This window comes from Brienomyrus brachyistius, chromosome 4, assembly GCF_023856365.1.
Source record: "Brienomyrus brachyistius isolate T26 chromosome 4, BBRACH_0.4, whole genome shotgun sequence".
Classification (NCBI taxonomy): Eukaryota; Metazoa; Chordata; class Actinopteri; order Osteoglossiformes; family Mormyridae; genus Brienomyrus; species Brienomyrus brachyistius.
Genome location: NC_064536.1, coordinates 22,058,624 through 22,077,827, shown reverse-complemented (window position 1 = coordinate 22,077,827; position 19,204 = coordinate 22,058,624). Strand labels below are relative to the sequence as shown.

Below are 19,204 nucleotides of genomic sequence, written 5' to 3'. Positions count from 1 at the left end.
CAGCCCATGTCCGTGAGGGTGCTCTGCCCCGCCACCATGCCCTACTCCAGCCCATGTCTGTGAGGGCTCTCTGCCCTGCCACCATGCGCTACTCCAGCCCATGTCCGTGAGGGTGCTCTGCCCCACCACCATGCCCTACTCCAGCCCATGTCTGTGAGCGTGCTCTGCCCCGCCACCATGCCCTACTCCAGCCCATGTCTGTGAGGGCGCTCTGCCCCACCACCATGCCCTACTCCAGCCCATGTCTGTGAGGGCGCTCTGCCCCCCCACCCTGCGCTGCTCCAGCCCATGTCTGTGAGGTCGCTCTGCCCCCCCACCCTGCGCTGCTCTGACCCGTGTCTGAGAGAGCGCACTACTCCGCCACCCTGCCCTACTGTGACCCATGTCTGTGTCTCTGCTCCACCACCCTGCGCTGCTCCAGCCCATCTCTGTGCATCACAATCATTTGGTCCATTTCATGACTCTCCAATCTGGTGATTCAGACTGTCTCCGTAGCTTGCGGTGGTTCGGTCCATGTATTTTTGCCATAGTTGTTCCGCTATGTCTGATCCCAATGGTGCTTCAGTCCCTCTCTGTGCCCTGCTGTAGTTCAGTCCATCCCTGTTTCCTGCAGTGGTTCGGTCCATCTCTGTGCCATGCAGTGGTTCGGTCCATCCTTATTCCCTGCGGTGGTTCAGCCCATCCCTGTGCCCTGTGGTGGTTTTTTCCATCTCTTTTTGCTGCAGTTTTCACTGCAGTGGCTCGGGCCATCTCTTTTTGCTGCAGTTTTCACTGCAGTGGCTCGGTCCATCTCTTTTTGCCGCAGTGGTCCATCTCATCTCTTTACCCCAATGTTAACAGCCAAGGGCGCAGAAATCGATCTCCTTCGCAGAGTGGAGAAGAAACAAGAAACCCCCCCTCAGCACTGCAAAGTGAAATCAAGAAGTCAGATTGCAGATGCCCTGTCTTTCCACCGGCATGTTTTTAGGTTCAGACGATGTAAATGGAGCAGCATTGTTTCAGTGCTGCCCACGAGAGGAATGTGACTGAAGCAGCTCTGGAATGGACCTAAAAAGAATATCTAGGCTTCACCAGCATGCAAGGAATGCCAGCACCTTTACACAGCTGCTCTGTAAATGTGGCAGCTGCCCCCTCTCTTTAACCTCCGGCACTGCAGCTAGAATATCTTTTCCCCTTTCATTCATTTAACATTTTCTTTTACTTTTTTGCCCATGTGACCTGCTCACTTCTACATAATTACACAACCTGGAAGCTCCGCTTCTCCCAGCCAGGACGCCTCCATCTCTCAGGCCTTTCTGTTGACACGTGCTTCACTAATTTAATTCGCACGGCTACCTGTTTATCCCTGGACCCTGGCCTGCCTGCATGACTGCTGGCTTTCTAATGAACCCTCAGAAGAAGCGCTTCCGTTGTGCAATAAACTGCATTAGGAGCAGCTTGCAGTCAAGTGCTATCCTGCCATTTGATCCCAGCTTTATCCGTCAATTGCATTCAGGTGTGAAGTTATGAGGCTTTAAAGGGGCAAATTTAAAAATCGCTAGATAAATAGGTGTGGGGGGTGGAGGTGGATTGCCCATATTCTTATAAACGGGGGTTGGACAATGAAACTGAAACACTAGCTAAAAGGGTATTTGAAGTTGCACGTGTACGTATACGTGGTCTGGTGGCCGATCTTCACTGATCCCACGTTCCATCAGTAACTGCAGAATGCAAAGGTTAAATTAGCAGAGCAGTAGCACAGCTGTACATGAAATATTGGAATCAACATACTGGGAGACATATCAGAGTTCAAAAGCGGACACATTGTTGGTGCGCATCTATCTGGTGCATCTGTGATCAGGATAGCAGGTCTGGGTGGTGTATCGAGAGCCTCGGTACCCAGGGTAATGTCGGCACACCACCACGAAGAACTGACTGCATCCAACAGGAGTAACTGGATGCAAGAGGAAGCTGTCTGAAAGGGCCATCCGGATACTAACCTGGACTGGACCTACAAACATAAAACCACAGCTGCCCATCTCCCTGTAGAATCAAATACACACCTTGACTCTCCACCAAAATTTCCACCAAAATTGTTTCTTGGGAGCATTTCAGGGTGAATATTCATGGAGGGGCTGCTGTACCCAAACCTTTGGTCACTCATGCCAGTGCCAAACGTCGGTTTCAATGGTGCCAGCAGCACAGATCCTGGGCTGTGGACGATGTGAAACACGTATTGTTCTCTGATGAGTCCCCCTTCACTGTCTTTCCCACATCCGGGAGAGTTACGGTGTGTAGAAGCCCCAAAGAGACTTACTGCCTGGACCATTGTGTACCCCGAGTGCAGCACGGGAATGGATCAGTGACGGTTCGGGCTGCAATATCTTGTCATTCCTTAGGCCCGATAGTCCTACAGGTTCCAACATTGTATCCTAAAGGTGCTGCTGTGTATCAGAATGATGATCCACCAATACACACAGCAAGACTAGTGACAGTGTGGTTTGATGAACATTAAAGTGGAGCTGAACATCTCCCATGGCCTGCACAGCCACCAGACCAGAATGTCTTTTGAGCTACTTTGGGGTGTTTTGGAGAAGCGAGTCAGGGAACATTTTTTTTCCCCACCTGCGTCACATAGTGACCTGGCCACTGTTCTGCAAGAGGAATGGTTCAGGATCCCTCTGGCCACTGTGCAGGACTTGTATCTGTGGTTTAAAACCAGATGTTTCAGTTCCATTGTCCATTCCCTGTTTATATAGCAACGTTAGCTTACCGTTTTCATCTGGGTTCTCCGGTTTCCCGCCCAACGTCCAAAGCATGTTCAGTTGAATTGAAGTTGCTAAATTGTTTCAGCCTCCAGGACTATATCTGTTCCTGACCCCCTGTCCCACTGGGTCATGTGCAGGACCCGCCTCCTGCCCCAGTCTGGTCCTGCTCTCCACACCGAGGCCCCATGCAGACCCGCAATCTGGTGTTCGGACTCCGGTTAGCATTTAGCTTAGCATCTGCTTCGCTGGTGTATAAGCAGTAGCATCAGCTGGCATTACATTGAAACTGTCCCTGTTTCTCAATGCTTTAGCCTGTTTTCTTTTGTTTATTTTAAGATAGCTTTTCTATCTTGCCTTTCTTAAAATAGCTCTGGAAAAAGAATTAAGAGAGCACTCTGTGTTTTTAAACAAATCTGCATTTTTTAAATCTTGCCTTAACCCTGGTTCTGCTGGCAGAAGGCTGCACTGAACTGCAGGCTGCTTCCAGGCTCAAAAAAAGAATAATGTGAAGCAGGAGACACTGGGAAGAACCAGAAACCAGCCAGAGATGACCGTTAACTTATCTGACAGTTTCTCATGAATCGTAGGATGACATCAAGTGACCTTTAAAAGGAATGGGAAACATTAAGTGCAGGTGTGAAGTGCACTGCTAGGACAGTTCACATCAGGCTCCTAAAAGCAGGACTGAAGTCCCACAAAGCAAGAAAGAAGCCCTTCATTTATTAGAATCAGTGAAGCACCAGGAACCTGGAGTTTGCAAAAGAAAATGCATACTTTACCAAGAAACAAACCCATAAATTGAGAAATGAGTGAGACAGAACATTTTGCTGTCGTCTCTGGAGTTTTTCCAGAGCTGCATGTAGAATGTTAAAAAGCTGCTCCACCTGTTACTCTCACATATAGGTGAATGCGGCGATACACACAGGTACGTACAGGTTTACAGGTGCGTGTCCCGTACCTGAGAGAGTGACAGGCCTTGGCAGGCAGGCGGGCGGGCAGAGGGTGACGCTCAGCCTTGTGACTCGCACTGGGGAAATGTCAACAGGTGCAGAAGCGAGGCAGCGTTCCAGGAAAACACCCAGAGGCTCACAGGTCCTGCTGGTAGAGCCCCGCCCCAGTGAATAGGCTTCAGGTGACGTCGGCCTCTTCTGCCTGCTCGGGGTTCGCGTCCCTGCACAACACAGGGTTAATCCTGAACAGCCAGGAGGTTCTGTAATTGGAGCAGGGGGCAGGCAGTATGCAAATTAAGAGCGTGCGTGTATATACACCCTGCTCTAACAGTGCTTTTATAGTGAAAGTCTAAATGGGCAAAGTGTAGCAACTACAGATTTTTAATTTGACGAAATCTGCATACGGTTTTATATTTGAGCCTCATGCCTAGGCTGCACTTCTGGGAGCGTCATGTGACTCATCCTGCTCCTGTCAGCTGATCCGGCAGGTGCAGCATGAAAAGGGCCAGTGGCTAGAACTGGGCCTGCCGGACGGTGCCAGTCATTTGCGAGGCTGCGTTGTGATTGGCTCCTTGTGTAATCATTCAGCAGGGCGGCACTGTGCATGTCTCTGTAGCTATGGAACTAGACCTGCGTCAACCAAATCGCTATTATTATTGTTTAGTTTATTCAGAATTACTGCACCTGTGTAGCAGTAAAGTGGGAATCTTGACAGGGAAGCCCCAGCAGGCGTGTGCAGAGGGGGGGCCGTTTAGCCAGAGCTATTTAATGTGAACTTGTGCATCGGCTTTAAAATTACTGAGTGCTCTTTTCTTAACCTTTGAGTACCTGTCTCTCAGAAAGTCTCGGCGCAGCCCCGAGGCCCATGCTCCGTAAATGACCCCGCCCCCCATCCCTGACCTGCTGACCTGTGGGCGGAGCAAAGGCCAGAATGGTTTTTTCTTGTTTTTTTAATAAAACGCTCCTCAGTGTTTCTCACAGAAATTCCATCCACGGCCTGCTCTTCTGGTCCGTAAACGTTTCTTTTTACTGACCTTTATTTATTCTTTTATTACTTATGGTCGAACCCTGTACTGTTGCTGAACCCAAAGGCACAGCAACAGGACAGGCAGGGTGGGCAGGGTTGGCAGGGCGGGCGAGGGCGGGCAGGGCGGTCAATTGCACAGCACAATGCAGTGACAAATCTGCGTTATATGTGTATTCTTTGTTTTTCACAAAAGTCAAATTGTGTTTATTAAATTCTTACTTGATATTATACATTTACACTTCACAGTAAAATGAAGGTAATAAATGTTACCATGCTGGGGGGAGGGGTAGTTGGAGGGCCCCATGGGATTTTTGCCTAAGCCCCCCCAGAGTCCCTAGAATCGCCTCTATCTATATCACACTATATCTGTACCAGACTTCCAGAGAAACTGCAATATCTCTTTACCTTATGTTTTGCAGTATGACAATAACTCTTATTTAAATCTAAAGGATCTTTACAGACAGCTTTTAGCTAATGGCCAGGTGGTAACTGAATGCTTCGCCTCATTTCGTTATTCCTGCTCAGGTGGGCTGGGACAGGGAAATATGTACAAAGGTCCTCATTACAACTGAGAGTATTCCAGAGCGAGGTTATGAGGCACACATGTTGACCTTGGGTACACCTATAGTCTGCTTTCTGTCAAGGGCCTTTTTAAATTTAGATTTATTTTTCCTTTTGGAACAGTCGCCCTGCTGTGTACCTGACACATGGGCTTACGGCATCAAAATCTAGTAGCTTACTGGGGAAACCTGTGGCAGAAAGACGGCAGTGTGGTTTGAACGGGGCTTCTGATTGGACGAGACTTCTGATTGGATGGGAGGATTCCCCAAGATTGTCACCTGACACCCTTTCGACCCTGCCCTCCACTTGTGCGGGTGGAGCCCATAGCTCTGTTGGGTGGTTCCTGAAACCAGAAAGCCTGCTGTATATATATACATATTTCTTCTTCAAAAGCATGGAAGTGACCGTCTGCATCTTGAAAGGAGGTGTGGAGCATTTGGAGTTCTAGGGAGGAACGCTACAAAAAGTCTCCTTGTTTCTGGTTGATGTTTACTTGTAAGCATGGAGCCTCTGCCCTTGTTTAGCCACGCAGCTGTCACTTTGTAACCCTTGACCGAGCGGTTCGGCTCGCCGTTGCAGTGTGGCGTGCTCCCTATTCGCATAGGCCCCAGCGCGTGAGTTACAGGGATGCCGCTGTCTGTCCTCATTAGCCTCTGTTAAGGAAAGCAGGTCCTCTGCATTATTGATTATTGGGCTAAAAGATCCCATGGGAAGGACTAAAGCATGCTTTCTCTCTCTCTTTCATTCAGTTACTAGACATCAACTGGACAGGCCTTACAAACATGCTGGATATTCCTGGGATAAAGTAAGTTAGTTTCATTTTTACCTGTTTTCCTGTTAATTTACCTATGCAGACATGCCTCAAACACAAAATAAATGTCAATGACCATTACAGAACTGCTAGGCTTATTAAAGCATGTCTGGAGTAAAATTGTTTTATACATGATGCTTAAAGGTTAGTGTTTGCACTTAGCTTCAGGTGTATATATGCAATAGTGTCAGTCACATCAGGGGCTGCCATTGGGGTGACCAAAAACCTGCCTGAGCCTGATTGGTCAAGGGCTGCTATAAGGGTGATCAAGCTTCCACCTGCTTCTGATTTGTCTGGCTGCTATCGGGGTGACTGAGTGCCCACCTGGGCCTGATTTGTCGGAGGCTGCCGTTGGGATGACCGAGCTCCTGCCTGCACCCTATTGGTCAGGGGCTGCTGTCAGATGACCAAGCACCTGCTCACACTTGATTGGTCAAAGGCTGCAGTTGGGGGTGACTGAGCTCCTGTCTGCATGTAATTGGTCAAGTTGCCATCGGGGCAACTGAGCTGCTGCATATGCCTGATTGGTCAGACTTCCATTGGTGTGACTGAGGTCCTTTTCCATCTGAAGGATTCTAAATACGGGGCGGCATGGTGGTGCAGTGGTTAGCACTGTTGCCTCACACCTCTGGGACCCGGGTTCGAGTCTCCGCCTGGGTCACATGTGTGTGGAGTTTGCATGTTCTCCCCATGTCGTCGTGGGGTTTCCTCCGGGTACTCCGGTTTCCCCCCACAGTCCAAAAACATGCTGAGGCTAATTGGAGTTGCTGAATTGCCCGTAGGTGTGCATGTGTGAGAGCATGGTGTGTGAGTGTGCCCTGCGATGGGCTGGCCCCCCATCCTGGGTTGTTCCCTGCCTCGTGCCCATTGTTTCCGGGATAGGCTCCGGACCCCCCGCGACCCAATAGGATAAGCGGTTTGGAAAATGGATGGATGGATGGATGGATTCTAAATACATTTCATGTTTTCTAGTTTTTTTTTTTTTTACCAAAAGGAATTCTTTACCAAGTTCTCTTGCAAAATCTTTGTGTTGCTGTGATGTGACTCGAACCTTTGGCTTGCTAATCTTGTCCTGTGGCCGTGACTCCGTCTGCAGGGGGGCGAGGGGGGAGGGGGGCAGTCCACAAACCTGTGTTGGCCCCACCCACTACCCAGCCTTCTGTGGGAGGCTCTGTTTCCTGTTCCTGGGTTGTTCCCAGTTCAGCTTGGCTCGGTCCATTCTGACCCATTTTGATAGAAAGGTGCTCTTCCCTTTCTCGCGATTCACTGGCCCCTTTATTCCGGCTTGTAGCGAAAGTGATCATGAGAGGTGAGGCAAGCGAAAATAGCGCAGACCCACATGAAAAAGGAAACAAGGAGTGATTTACATTCCATTTGCTTTGCAGATGCTTGTACACAAAGCTACTTTTATGTAGTATCTACACTTTAATTTACTAGAGCAGATCCTCTCGGCAGCGTGTTTGACCTCGTGATTCATGCCGTACCGCTTTCTGCTGTGGATCTCAGTCCTTTGGCCCACGATCTGCCCTGCTGTAGTAAAGTGTTTTGTAGAGGACACTATGTCTATACATTCTGCTTCCCCCTAATGGCCAACGGGAGTATTTTTATGCTATTGAAATCTGGACAGGTAGGCTGACTTATTTGGGGCCCCAGCTGAGAGCAAAATAAACCAAGTAATGGAAATCATTATGGCTGCTACAGCTTGGTCAATGTGATATAGATTACAACTGTGATGGAGAAAAAGACGTAACCGATCACTGTCAGTCTATAGCGTGACCTTTCTGATTAGCTAGCGCCAAATAGTGGTGTGGTTACGTTAGCCTAAGCTATGTGATCACATGTCCAAGACAGGATTTAGACTAAGTGCATTTCCAGTGTGTATTTAGTAGGGGTGATACATAATGATACATAAAATCTAGTACAGTACGAGCTTCAGTTTAGGGTTCGCAGTTCGGTGAAATTTCGGTACAGTAGGGAAAATAGAATTTGGGAATTATTTATTATTAAAACTGCACGCAGACAATTAGGTACAGTTGCAATCCAATTGTAGTATGTTTGTCAACACGTCTGAATAGCAACCCTAACGCAGAATTGTTCCCAAACCGCCGGTTATGACTGACTGTAACCAGCATTAGCCATGACCAACTCACAGCCACGATTAGCATAACATTTCTGTGTTGATCATCCACCTTAATCCACATCATCCACATTAATTTGTTTCATTGTGCATACCAAACGAAAAATTATGTACCCAACAGTGCACAATGAATACGTGTTTCCAGGGGTAAAGCTAGAGATTTTGGGCCCCATGAAATCCTTTGACACTGGCCCCCTCAATTGAGACCAATGCAGTTATGTTCCTCACAACCATCCTAACTTTCCCCCTCCCCAGGAACTTTCCCCCCACTGTTTCGTTACAGCCCTAATGTTCAACAAAATGACACATTCAGGTGAAATGTGACTGCATCGTTTGTACAATCAATGAGAAAAACGTATTTATCCCATCATTATCATGGGAAGTTTCTATTTTTAGCGGGGCCCTGTAGTGGTCGGGGCCCACTGCGGCCACACTAGTTGCACCGCCCGAAAGATGACTCTGGCTCCGGCCAATGGCAGGGCACCATTGCTGCCGGAGATACGGCTAAGGTGCTAGGAGACAGAAGGGCAATTTCGCAGGATGACCTCACCCCCCCCCCCCCCCCCCCCACACACACACACACACAAACACACACACACTCAGTCTGTCCCACCGCATGCTGCTGACACAGCATTACTCATTATATAACTGGGGGGGGGGGGGGGGGGTTGGCATGACTTGTAATAGAAAAAAAGCAAAAAATGCCTTAAATGGATTACCTGCCCTCAGTTATGCAACACACTGCTTGGGAGATTCGCTGAAACGTGCTACATACCTGGATGTATGGTTCCACACTGGTCCCAGTTATTCCAAAAGACGCTGTACTGGTTTGTACTGGGGCCTTGGGGGCTCTGGTCCCCTTAAGGCTGTTGGCCCAGGTCTGAAAGTTACAGTAATGCTGTTAGGGCTATTTACTGTGGCTTGTGTGTGTGACCTTGGTTACGCCTCTGTGATGTATAATGAGTCCCTCTGTGTTTTCCTCTCCCGTCTGTCAGTTCAGTAGCCCTTTCAGCCCAGGCACAGCTATTTCCCTCAGTGGACGTTTCCCCCTAGATGGGATGCTAATCCTTGTTCTGTGATTCCCTCCAGTGGCCTGTGTGACGGCCTGATCCAGGACATCATCTACAGCAACCTGGTGCTGCCCAACCGCATCACCATCCCCCTGGTGGGCAAAGACGAGCTGCAGCGACTGCGCTTCCCCATGCCTAAGGTGGGTGGGAGGTGGTGTGTGCCCCTCTGAACCCCGCCTTGCCCTGTTGAGCCCCCCCCCCCCACCAAACCCCACCCTGCCTCTGGGTATTGCTGTCTGGGTTCAGGCGAGACATTTCCCTCAATGCAGGTGTTCTGTAACTGAAAATCACTCACAGATGGACTCCGTGATATACGTGGAAATATGCAGAGGTATAGTGCTGTGGCATTTTTATAGAGAGATAGATCCAGACCAGTTCACAGACGCATATTGACCTTGATATTGAATAGGAAATTCAACAGAAATGATTTACTGCTTCAAATCAAAATTATTGTAAAATTTTATATGTCAATGTTTCAAGAACTGTGATAAAAAATTTTCTTCGATGAAGATCTTTGTTTATTTTAACTCAGGCCATTGAGGGAAAAAACATTACTGTTCATTAGGGGTATAATGGTAATTACACAATTGAATAATGTAACTAGCGTTCATTGTAACCATCTCACAGTCACAATTAGCATAATGGTTTCTGCATTGAACTTCTACTTGTGAATTTAAGTTTCTCCAGTGTGAAACAATGTATTCATTTGTTTCATTGTACATATTGAACTGAAAATGGTGCAACTGAATGGCACACCCTGTGATGGGCTGGCCCCCCATCCTGGGTTGTTCCCTGCCTCGTGCCCATTGCTTCCGGGATAGGCTCCGGACCCCCCGCGACCCAGTAGGATAAGCGGTTTGGAAGATGGATGGATGGATGGATGAATGGCACACAATGAATCTGTGGCCCTACTGTAATCATCTATGTGTAAAACATTATATTGATATTAGTTTAGCTCAAAATGATCGACCCCTGGGGTGTCTGCACAGGGTGTCCTGAGAATACATTTTGTGGAGGCCCAAGACCTAGAGGGAAAGGACACATACCTGGGGGGGCTCATCAAGGGGAAGTCGGACCCCTACGGGGTCATCCGGATCGGAAACCAAGTCTTCCAGAGCAAGACCATCAAGGAGAACCTCAACCCCAAGTGGAACGAGATCTTTGAGGTAGGAAGTTACTCCGACTTGGTCAGTTTAAGCTTGGCTGAGCAGTTAGGACCTGATGTTTGGGACCCTGGGGGGAGGCAGATTTTAACATGGTTTGTTGTGTGTACGGTTACCTTCAGATCTTGGTGTACGACCAGTCGGGTCAGAACATAGACATCGAGCTGTATGACGAAGACCCAGACAAGGATGACTTCCTGGGGAGGTGCGGATTGTCAGAAGCTACATGTGGGGGGGTGCTATTTTTATGGGCCCTAGGTGCCTTTTTTTGAAGTTACTGTAATTCATACAGGATGTGACAAAAGCTATCATAAACGGTGGGGGGGGGGGATGGCACTTGTTTCTGACCCTCTGAGGGACGTATGAAGTTGTCACCATATCCAGCATGCTTGCTATTTGTGTCTGTTATTACAGCCTGATGATTGACATAGACGAGGTGCAGAAGGAACAAAAAGTGGATGAGGTAGGCCCCGCTGACTGTGGACGTGCCTATCAGGCTCAGCTGACATTATCGGTCCAGAGTCAATCCAGGGTTTTGACCCAGCAGTATCTGGGCTTTCCAGCCCAGCATTTCCCCCTACAATCTTCTTCATACTTTACTTTCTTACTGAAACTGTTCGGCCTTTCAATATGAGTAACCCTGTGACAGTCCCTAGGGATTAACCTGTGTAGGTATGGTAATGTTTATACGTAAGGACAGGCCATTGCAAACTTTAGGACAGGGATAGGAAAATGTGATCAGATTCTGTCGCCCCTTAGTGGTTCACGCTGGAAGAGGTCATCACTGGGAAGCTGCACCTGAAACTGGAGTGGCTGTCCCTACTGTCCTCCCCCGAGAAGCTGGATCAGGTGGGAGATAAAGCAGCTCTTCCTCTGTTTCTTCTCATGCTTGTTTCATCTTCCTGATCTTAATATACTGTACCCCTCTACTAAGTTTCAGTAGTTCAGCTGATCTCATTCAAGTACTAGTGCTGTAATTAAGCCTAACCAGCCACGTTGCCTATATCTGTATCTCCACAGGTCCTGACCAGTGTGAAGGCGGATCGGATCCAGTCCACCGAGGGCCTCTCGTCTTGTCTGCTGGTGACATACCTGGACTCGGCCAGGAAGCTTCCGGTATGCTCTTGGCTCCCAGCCTTGGCTGCTAGGTGAACCCTATCAAATGCCTCAAACCCAGACTAGCTAGCCAGATGCATTATGGGAAACGTGTGCGGTACCCGGCTGTGGTCATGTGACCAGGATGCATGTGTGGCGTCGCCCCGCCTGCGTTTTGGAATAACGATAATAATATTAATGATGACGGCAAAGCACATTTGTCAGACAAGGCATTATTTATTTTAAACCGGAGGGTCTTTCACTGCACGATCACTGCTCAGGTCACATAATAGAGGTGTTATTGCTATGAAGCTAAGAGTGTGAAGGACAAAAAGCTCACACAGGCTGGGCGAGCTCATACGAAACAATGACCAAATTATGCTAGAGCAGCAGCGTTAGCCTAAGGGCTCAACAGCAGTGCCCAGGGTGGGATTTGAGCGGTGTGGCCCCTCCTGTTCCTCTGCCATCATCCTTCCCCATTGCTGTCCCACTTCTGCTAAAACATGACCCTGCAGGCCCACCCTTCATCATACAGTGTTTCCCCTTTCAAAATACCCCCCCCCCTTCCCAATGTCTCATCCCAAAACAGGAAGCGAACATACGACTAATGTTTGTCGTTTTCATTAGCTCCTCCTACCACTTCACCATGAATGAAATCTAACATGAAGTGTACAAGAGTCACGCATCGCCTTCCTGCTGATATTTGCTCTCAATCCTCTCTTCATTGCATGAATGCGGTCGTCGTGTCCGGGGCTGAATTTAGGGGGGTGGGGTCATTGTTGGGGCCCTACCTACATCACAAAATGCTGCTGGGTTATTATATTTTCAAATCTGGCAGAGAATTTCCTATTTGTCTTGCACGGAAGACCACTTTGAACTGGAATTTTACCATGAAACAGTGCTGTCCGACGTGCTTGGCTGAGCCATGTACCTGTAATAGTTAAAAATAAAGAAAACATTTTGAATTATCTTTTTTTTTGCTACTCGGAGTACAGAAAATGCTTTATATCTTAAGGGGAGTTTTATTTCGAATGAGCATGAAAGACTTCTGAGCCCTGGAAGGCATGTGTAATCCACACGCAAAACTTCATCACAATGAAAAATCGTGATAACTAAGTTATTTTTTAATTTGTTGCAACAACCAGGAGAAAAACATGCCCCCCTCTACAACTCGCAGCCTCGGGCTCTGTCCCGTTTAAACACAAGAGTCAAAATGTGAAGGTCTTGCCAGCCAGAGCCTTTCACTGTGGCGATGGGGTCATTAGCAGGCAGTCAGGTGTCCATCAGTGAAGTTCATGGGAGCTCAGCTCCTGGAACAGCAGAGAGCCGACGTTATCTCCCAATTTCCAGGAGAGGGGGCCAAGAGTAAGAGTGTCCAGCAACTGTGGGGAGCAGCGAAACCACAATCCTGTGTGCACTTCTGTCTCGAGTAACCCGCCATGTCCGTTCTCTCCTGTCCAACAAGCGGAACCCACTAGAGTTTAGCCCCGATGGGCTGAAGCTGGGTGTCGACACCCTAAAGGTAATGTGCTCGCCAAGTATCCAGCCCGCGTCCAGAGAGAGCCCGCCCACTGCATGCCCCGACTCCCGTCTGATTGGCGTGCTGCATGCTCTCCTCGCTTTCTCATTGGCCTGCTGTGTGGAGTGACACGAGCCCCACTTAACGCCCATTTGCTGAAACGTTGAATAAATACCTACTAAAAAAATTCCACTAAAACGTCAGATTTCTGCTTCGAAATACTAGACAGGATTCTTTTAAACGTAAGGCACATAAGGAGTGCATAACCTGATTAACTTTCCTGAGTCGCGGCAGCACTCACGCAGTGTGACTGGAACAGAGCAGCGACCCCCAGCATCACCCCTGCAGCGGTTCTAGGTGTGGCCTAGAACGCCTGTTTGGGATCTCCAGCGCTCCAACTGACCAAGCACATCCACGCATTCTCTCGCACGGGCCACTCGCTGCACGCAAGCCCCCGCCTCCCCCTCCCATCCCCCACCAGGCCTCACTCACCTCCCCCTCATCTTTCTGTTCGATCTCCTCAGCTGGGCAAGAAGGCGCACAGCGAGCCGAGCCCCTATGTGCAGTTCTACGTTGGCAAGAAGAAGCAGGAGAGCAAGGTGAGCAGGCCAGTCTGGTCACACACGGGCCCCTGGGTCAGCTCCGGGTCTGGAGCCCCTTCTGGGCCTCTGTTCGACTCAGCACCATACTCACCCTTAAAGAAAGAAAGTCTCTCAATCGCAATTATAATAGGTGCAAGATACAGGATTGTGTGAATCAAGCTTTTTAGACTTAGTGGGAATTCGTGTCCGTCGATCATACTGTCACTGATTCTCCCACACATCTGTGCGTAGAAGGAGGATCGGAGCGGCTCCTATGCCTCCTAAGGCAAATATCCCTTTATATGTTAGACCTGTAATCGATGGATGAGGATGTTTGTAGGAGAAGGAGGCCATCACACCGCCATGTAATCGCGGCCAGTGCTCCGCTAATGGATAATGAAGCGCTCATATTTCGCTGCCGCTCCAGTGTGCCTCTGAAACGCTCATGTCTGCCTCCACAGATCCGCTACAAGACCAGTGAGCCGGTCTGGGAGGAGTCCTTTTCCTTCCTTATCCACAACCCTCTCATTCAGGAGCTCAAGGTCGAGGTAGGTTCCTGTCACATGATAGCCACCACCAGCCTGCGCTGGCCTGCACTGCACTACACCAACTTCTTGCCACCTGAGGGTTCCCCAAATCCAGTGCAGGAGGGCCAGAATCCAGTGCAGCTTGCAGATTTTCCTGTTCAAAGACACCTACTAAACTTGGTAATTAGCTGTATAAGATGTGTTTGAATAGGAAAATCGGCAAACTGTGTTGGCTCTCTAGGACTAGAACTGGTGCCCTACATTGACAGGCCCACAGAGACCCCTAGTGAACCATGTTGACCAACATCAACATACGCTCTGTTATAGTCCTCTGCTTTGACCCACAGTGTCCTTTATTGGTCTTCATTCTTCTCCACTGAGCCACACTGAAACGCACAGTAGCTAAGAGCATCTTCCTTACCCTTAATGCTCTTACCCTCCACGTGAATGCAGAGTCACTGTGACCTCCCCGGTCCTTTCCCCAGGTAAAAGATGACAAGCACAAATCCTCTCTGGGTACACTGACGATGCCCCTGACCGAGCTGCTGCAGGCTGAGGACATGCTGTTGGATCAGTCCTTCCCCCTGAAGAACTCCGGGCCCAACAGCACCCTCAAGCTGAAGATAGCGCTGAAGGTGAGGCCTACTGTCTGGCCATAGCCCTGCTAATACCAGAGATGACTATAACACCCATCCATCTTCCAGCTGCTATTCCAGTACAGAGTCCTGGGAGTGCAAGGCAGGGGTACATTTAGGAAGGGATGACATAGAAACCAGCAATTGTTACCAAAATGTCAATAGATGTTTACTACTAAGTATCTTGGTAGAAACCTGTTGAGGGTTATTGGTTCTGAGATTAAATTACGCGCAGCGGTAGTACCTGGGGTTTGAAGGGCTTCAGGCTGCATCTCGGGATGTGAAACCACAACCTCCAGGTACAAGGTCTGCCGCAGTCAGATCATCAGCGCTCCAGGCTCCCTGGGCTCCTGCAGATGGTATCTTCTGACTGTGAGTGCCTGTCTGTCTCATATATCTGTGCCTGACAGGTCCTGGCCCTGGAGAAGGACAGTCTGCCAGACCATCCTTCCTCCGTGCAAGTGAAGAAGGCCAGTGCCGGGGCACCTGCCAGCCCCACCCACAAGGGCGTGCCCAATGCCACAATCCCAGGCCCCGCCCCTAAGGGTGTCTCCAATGCTGTACCCCAAGGCCCCGCCTCCAAGGGCATACCCAATGTTGCATCCCCAGGCCCCGCGCCTGAGAGCGTGTCCAGTATCGCACCCCCTGGCCCCGCCCCCAAGAGCATGTCCAGTGCTGCATCTCCAGGCCCTGCCCCCATGTCAACCTCTGAGCTGCCGGTGCCATTGCCAGTGCTGGCGCCAGCCCCCCACATGGAACTCCCCCGGCACGGGAGCTTTTCCAGGATGAGCCGTGGGGGTCTCAGCACCTCAAACCTGACCCTCTCAAGACACTACAAGGGCTCCTCAGCCAGTATCGCCTCCGACATCTCCCTGCCCGTCGCTGCACAGGAGCTCAAGCGAAGGCTGTACCAACTGCAGAAGTGAGTTCACCACCAGGAGGCACTGTCACCCCCCAACTCATATGCAGTACCTGTCAATAGTCTGGACACACATGTTTTAATGCATTTGTCTTTATTTCCTTTATTCATCTCATAGTAAAAGGCCTTGAGGCAATAAAATAATATACATCACAATATACAATGACTGAGAGAAGCGTTAAATATCTCAGATTTCTGACTCTTCGAAACAGCCCCTTTTGATTCAATGGCAGCATTGTAGACTCTTGGCATTCTTTCAAGCAGCTTCCAGATGTAGCCACCTGGATCGCTTTTCCAACTGTCCTCAAGGAGTTTCCACAAGTTCTGGGCACAAGTTGGCCACCTTGCTCTTACTTGTCAATCCACCTCATCCCAAAGAGCTCTGTAGGGTTTAGGTTGGGGGATTGTGGCAGGCAGGTCGTCTGTAACAGCACTCCATCTGGGTACTTTCGAAACCTTGAGATATGCTTAGGCATCTTATCTTGTTGAAAAACAAATGATTTTCAGTCGGTGTGTCCAGATGTTTGACTGATGCTGTATATAGTAACAATTTTCAGTGTAATTTTTTAGTTCCTTTGTGATATTTTATCAGTTTTACAAAGCTGAATGATTTTCAGCAGCTCAGTCATGAGATTGGGTTTAATTCCTTTTCGAGCCTGGTCTGCTGACTCTTCGTTGTCCCCACAGTGGCGGCGTTGACCTTGGCGACACCCCGCTGGGTCAGGTTCAGATGACGCTGAGGCACAGCGCACAAAGAAACCAGCTTATAGTGGTGCTGCACTGCTGCCGGTCAGTCACATCACCCGCCATGTGATCCGATTCAACCAATCAGTGTCCACCTCTGAATTCACATTGTGAGCAGGCATGGAAATTCCAGCACTTCGGTATTAATCAGTATGTTAGCACCTATCCAAAGTCAAGATGTGTGAGAGTGCTAGGCACTCTCTCTCTCTCTCTCTCTCACACACACACACGCATACGAACACAGACTACTGGAACTGTAATCTCAAAAACGTCCCTGAAGATTCAGACTCTCTCAAGTGGAGTTGAATAGTCACATTACACAGACTAAGTCCCTACATCTATCCGTATTCTATTTGTTAACACTGTTCTTGAGATCGTGGGTCTTGCTCAGGTCTCTGACTTCCTGCATTCCCGATGACAGAAACCTCATCCCATTCAACAAAGACGGGTCAGACCCTTACGTACGGCTCTACCTGCTGCCAAACAAAAGCAGGTCTGGGAGAAGGAAGACCAGGACCATGAAGAAGACCCAGAACCCCGTGTACGACCAAACGTGAGTACCGCCAGCTTGGTCTTGGTGCTGCACGACATTAGGTGCCCCGGACCGTAGGGGTGGAGTCCGGAGAGCAGTCTCTCTGTGCCGGGACGGGAGGAGGGACACTGTGACGTCCAGCACTCAAGGCTTTGCCTTGTGCCAGCAGGTTCGAGTTCAGCGTTCCTCAGACGGAGCTGTACAAGAGGATTCTGGACGTGACCGTGAAGAATGGGGGGGGCATCCTGCCCAAACATAAAGGTCTCCTGGGGAAGGTTTGTCCTGGTTCATCCAATGATCGTAAACTCCACCCCCCACCCCCCGCCCCCCACCTAAGACTAAGACCTCAGCTAAAAAGTTATAACCCCCACCTTGTTCCTCTGGCAGGTGCTGGTGGAACTGACATCAAAGGACATACTTGTTGGATATACACAGTGGTAAGCAGACCTTTGGGGCCACATCACGTCTGGTTCTGAGTCTCCTGTAGTCAGAGATTCTGGCCGGTAGCCGACCCGAATGTTTCCCGCCTCTCCTGACAGGTTCGATCTCTCTGAGGATGGCTACGGGACGACGGGACTGGCCTAGCAGTCACAGAAGGACCGAGAAGTGACATCACCGGCCATTGGCTGAACTACAGTACACAGTCATTACACAAATTAATGTTGTTGTAGTGTTATTTTATTCAATATGCACACCATGTTTCTCTCAGATTCCCCATATTTTTGGTTTATTGTCCTCAGCGACTGCAGTTAAGCTGCTATTTGACAAGTGCATTTCTGAAGGAGTGAAACTTAAGGGAGAGTCCTTAGTTGAGCACAGCGAACATGTCTGTGCTTGTCATCGTGCCTTGAAAATCCGAAGTGTGGTGTGCCTAAAACAAAGCCTTTCTTTTTTTTAAATTATTATTTTCAGATACTTCCTCACCCTTTTCTTGAAATGTAAAATATATTTTGGTCTATGTATATTTTTTTAAGTGGACCAAAACGAAGGACGAGGGGGGAACATCAGCTAACTTCCAGAGATGAATGACGTATTTAGTATGAGTAAAACTGTACAGCAGAGTTCCCCAACTATATTTACCCCGTGGGCCAAATACTATCTGTAACACAAAGCTAAGATCCACTGCGTCCGAAAAAAATGCCGTCCGGATTCAATTGTGTTTCGGTCCGGGGTCGGCCGGTTGGCGACCACTGCTGTAGAGTGTGTAAAAGTGGTGTGTGCCCTACAGTACGTAGGTGATGTAAATACGAACTAATGAATGTTTGTCTGATAGCAGTATGCTGAGGAGGGTTGATATATGAATATTCTTTGCACTTTGTCGAAATGTTTTTCCACAACAATGTAATAATAATAATAATAGAGATTATTTTATCAGTGACATTGCTTACAGCAGGCGTTTTTATGTCGTGGAACCAAAGAAATTATTACATTTTAAAGAAATCTTTATAAATTTTGCTTTCGGAAACTTGTGAAAACTATAATGTTGTTAGCAAATCTATGTACGTCCGATTAAACGCGCGTCAGAGCGGTTAGCTCGACATGTCAGATATAAAGGACTTAAAATGAGAAAACTTTGCACTTAAAAATTAATCAAAAGTAAAATTATTAATCACACACGACATCCCTGCTGTGGCAAAGCAATATGCTGCAGCAGCTCAAATGCCCATATAAATATAAACAGATGTTTTCATAATGCATGACTTCATAATGCATGACATATCCCTCGCGGTGTCGTTGTTTTCTTTCGTTTCCCCACCAGGTATAATTTATGGAATATTTCTTTCATCTCCACACACGATATGTGCTAGAAATGGGAAGTGGTTTCTAGCGCAAGCTTAACTTTGTGATCGCTTTCATGGTTTACTCTGAAAATGAATTTGTTAAATCATGACCTTGTGCCATATTTGAGCGTCTGCTTTTCTTTTGATAATCATAAATTATACTGAGATGTATGTGTTATCTTGTGTGTGCATTGCAAGAACTGTATTTATCTTGTGCCTTAAAACGTGACATTCAGAGTTTTAAACGATTTAACTTCTTGGCATGAGATTGTTTTTAGGGATTCCGTGTTTGGGAATGTTTACCTGACTATGTTTTAATTAATAAAGAGCTATTGCTTATACACATTGGTTTTGTGAGTCTACGGATAACATCAAGGCCATAATGATATATATACAGTGACTCCC

The 19,204-nt window shown here is 48.4% G+C and overlaps 1 protein-coding gene across 2 annotated transcripts in view; it reads left to right on the top strand.

The window, feature by feature from the left end:
• LOC125740039 (extended synaptotagmin-2-like) overlaps positions 1-19,140 on the top strand; it is a 34,126-nt gene extending 14,986 nt beyond the window's left edge. The window contains exons 7-23 of one of the 2 annotated variants that reach the window (XM_049010722.1): positions 6,035-6,090; positions 9,323-9,443; positions 10,293-10,469; positions 10,589-10,671; positions 10,881-10,929; positions 11,226-11,315; positions 11,487-11,582; positions 13,027-13,083; positions 13,605-13,679; positions 14,123-14,209; positions 14,674-14,823; positions 15,234-15,745; positions 16,430-16,531; positions 16,908-17,039; positions 17,188-17,293; positions 17,406-17,455; positions 17,558-19,140. In XM_049010722.1, the coding sequence (XP_048866679.1) occupies positions 6,035-6,090; positions 9,323-9,443; positions 10,293-10,469; positions 10,589-10,671; positions 10,881-10,929; positions 11,226-11,315; positions 11,487-11,582; positions 13,027-13,083; positions 13,605-13,679; positions 14,123-14,209; positions 14,674-14,823; positions 15,234-15,745; positions 16,430-16,531; positions 16,908-17,039; positions 17,188-17,293; positions 17,406-17,455; positions 17,558-17,603 (1,989 nt within the window). In that variant the 3' untranslated portion in view covers positions 17,604-19,140. The remainder of the gene's footprint in view (positions 1-6,034; positions 6,091-9,322; positions 9,444-10,292; positions 10,470-10,588; positions 10,672-10,880; positions 10,930-11,225; positions 11,316-11,486; positions 11,583-13,026; positions 13,084-13,604; positions 13,680-14,122; positions 14,210-14,673; positions 14,824-15,233; positions 15,746-16,429; positions 16,532-16,907; positions 17,040-17,187; positions 17,294-17,405; positions 17,456-17,557) is intronic. The other variant, XM_049010723.1, reaches the window with a different exon arrangement.
• The last annotated feature ends 64 nt before the right edge of the window (positions 19,141-19,204 follow it).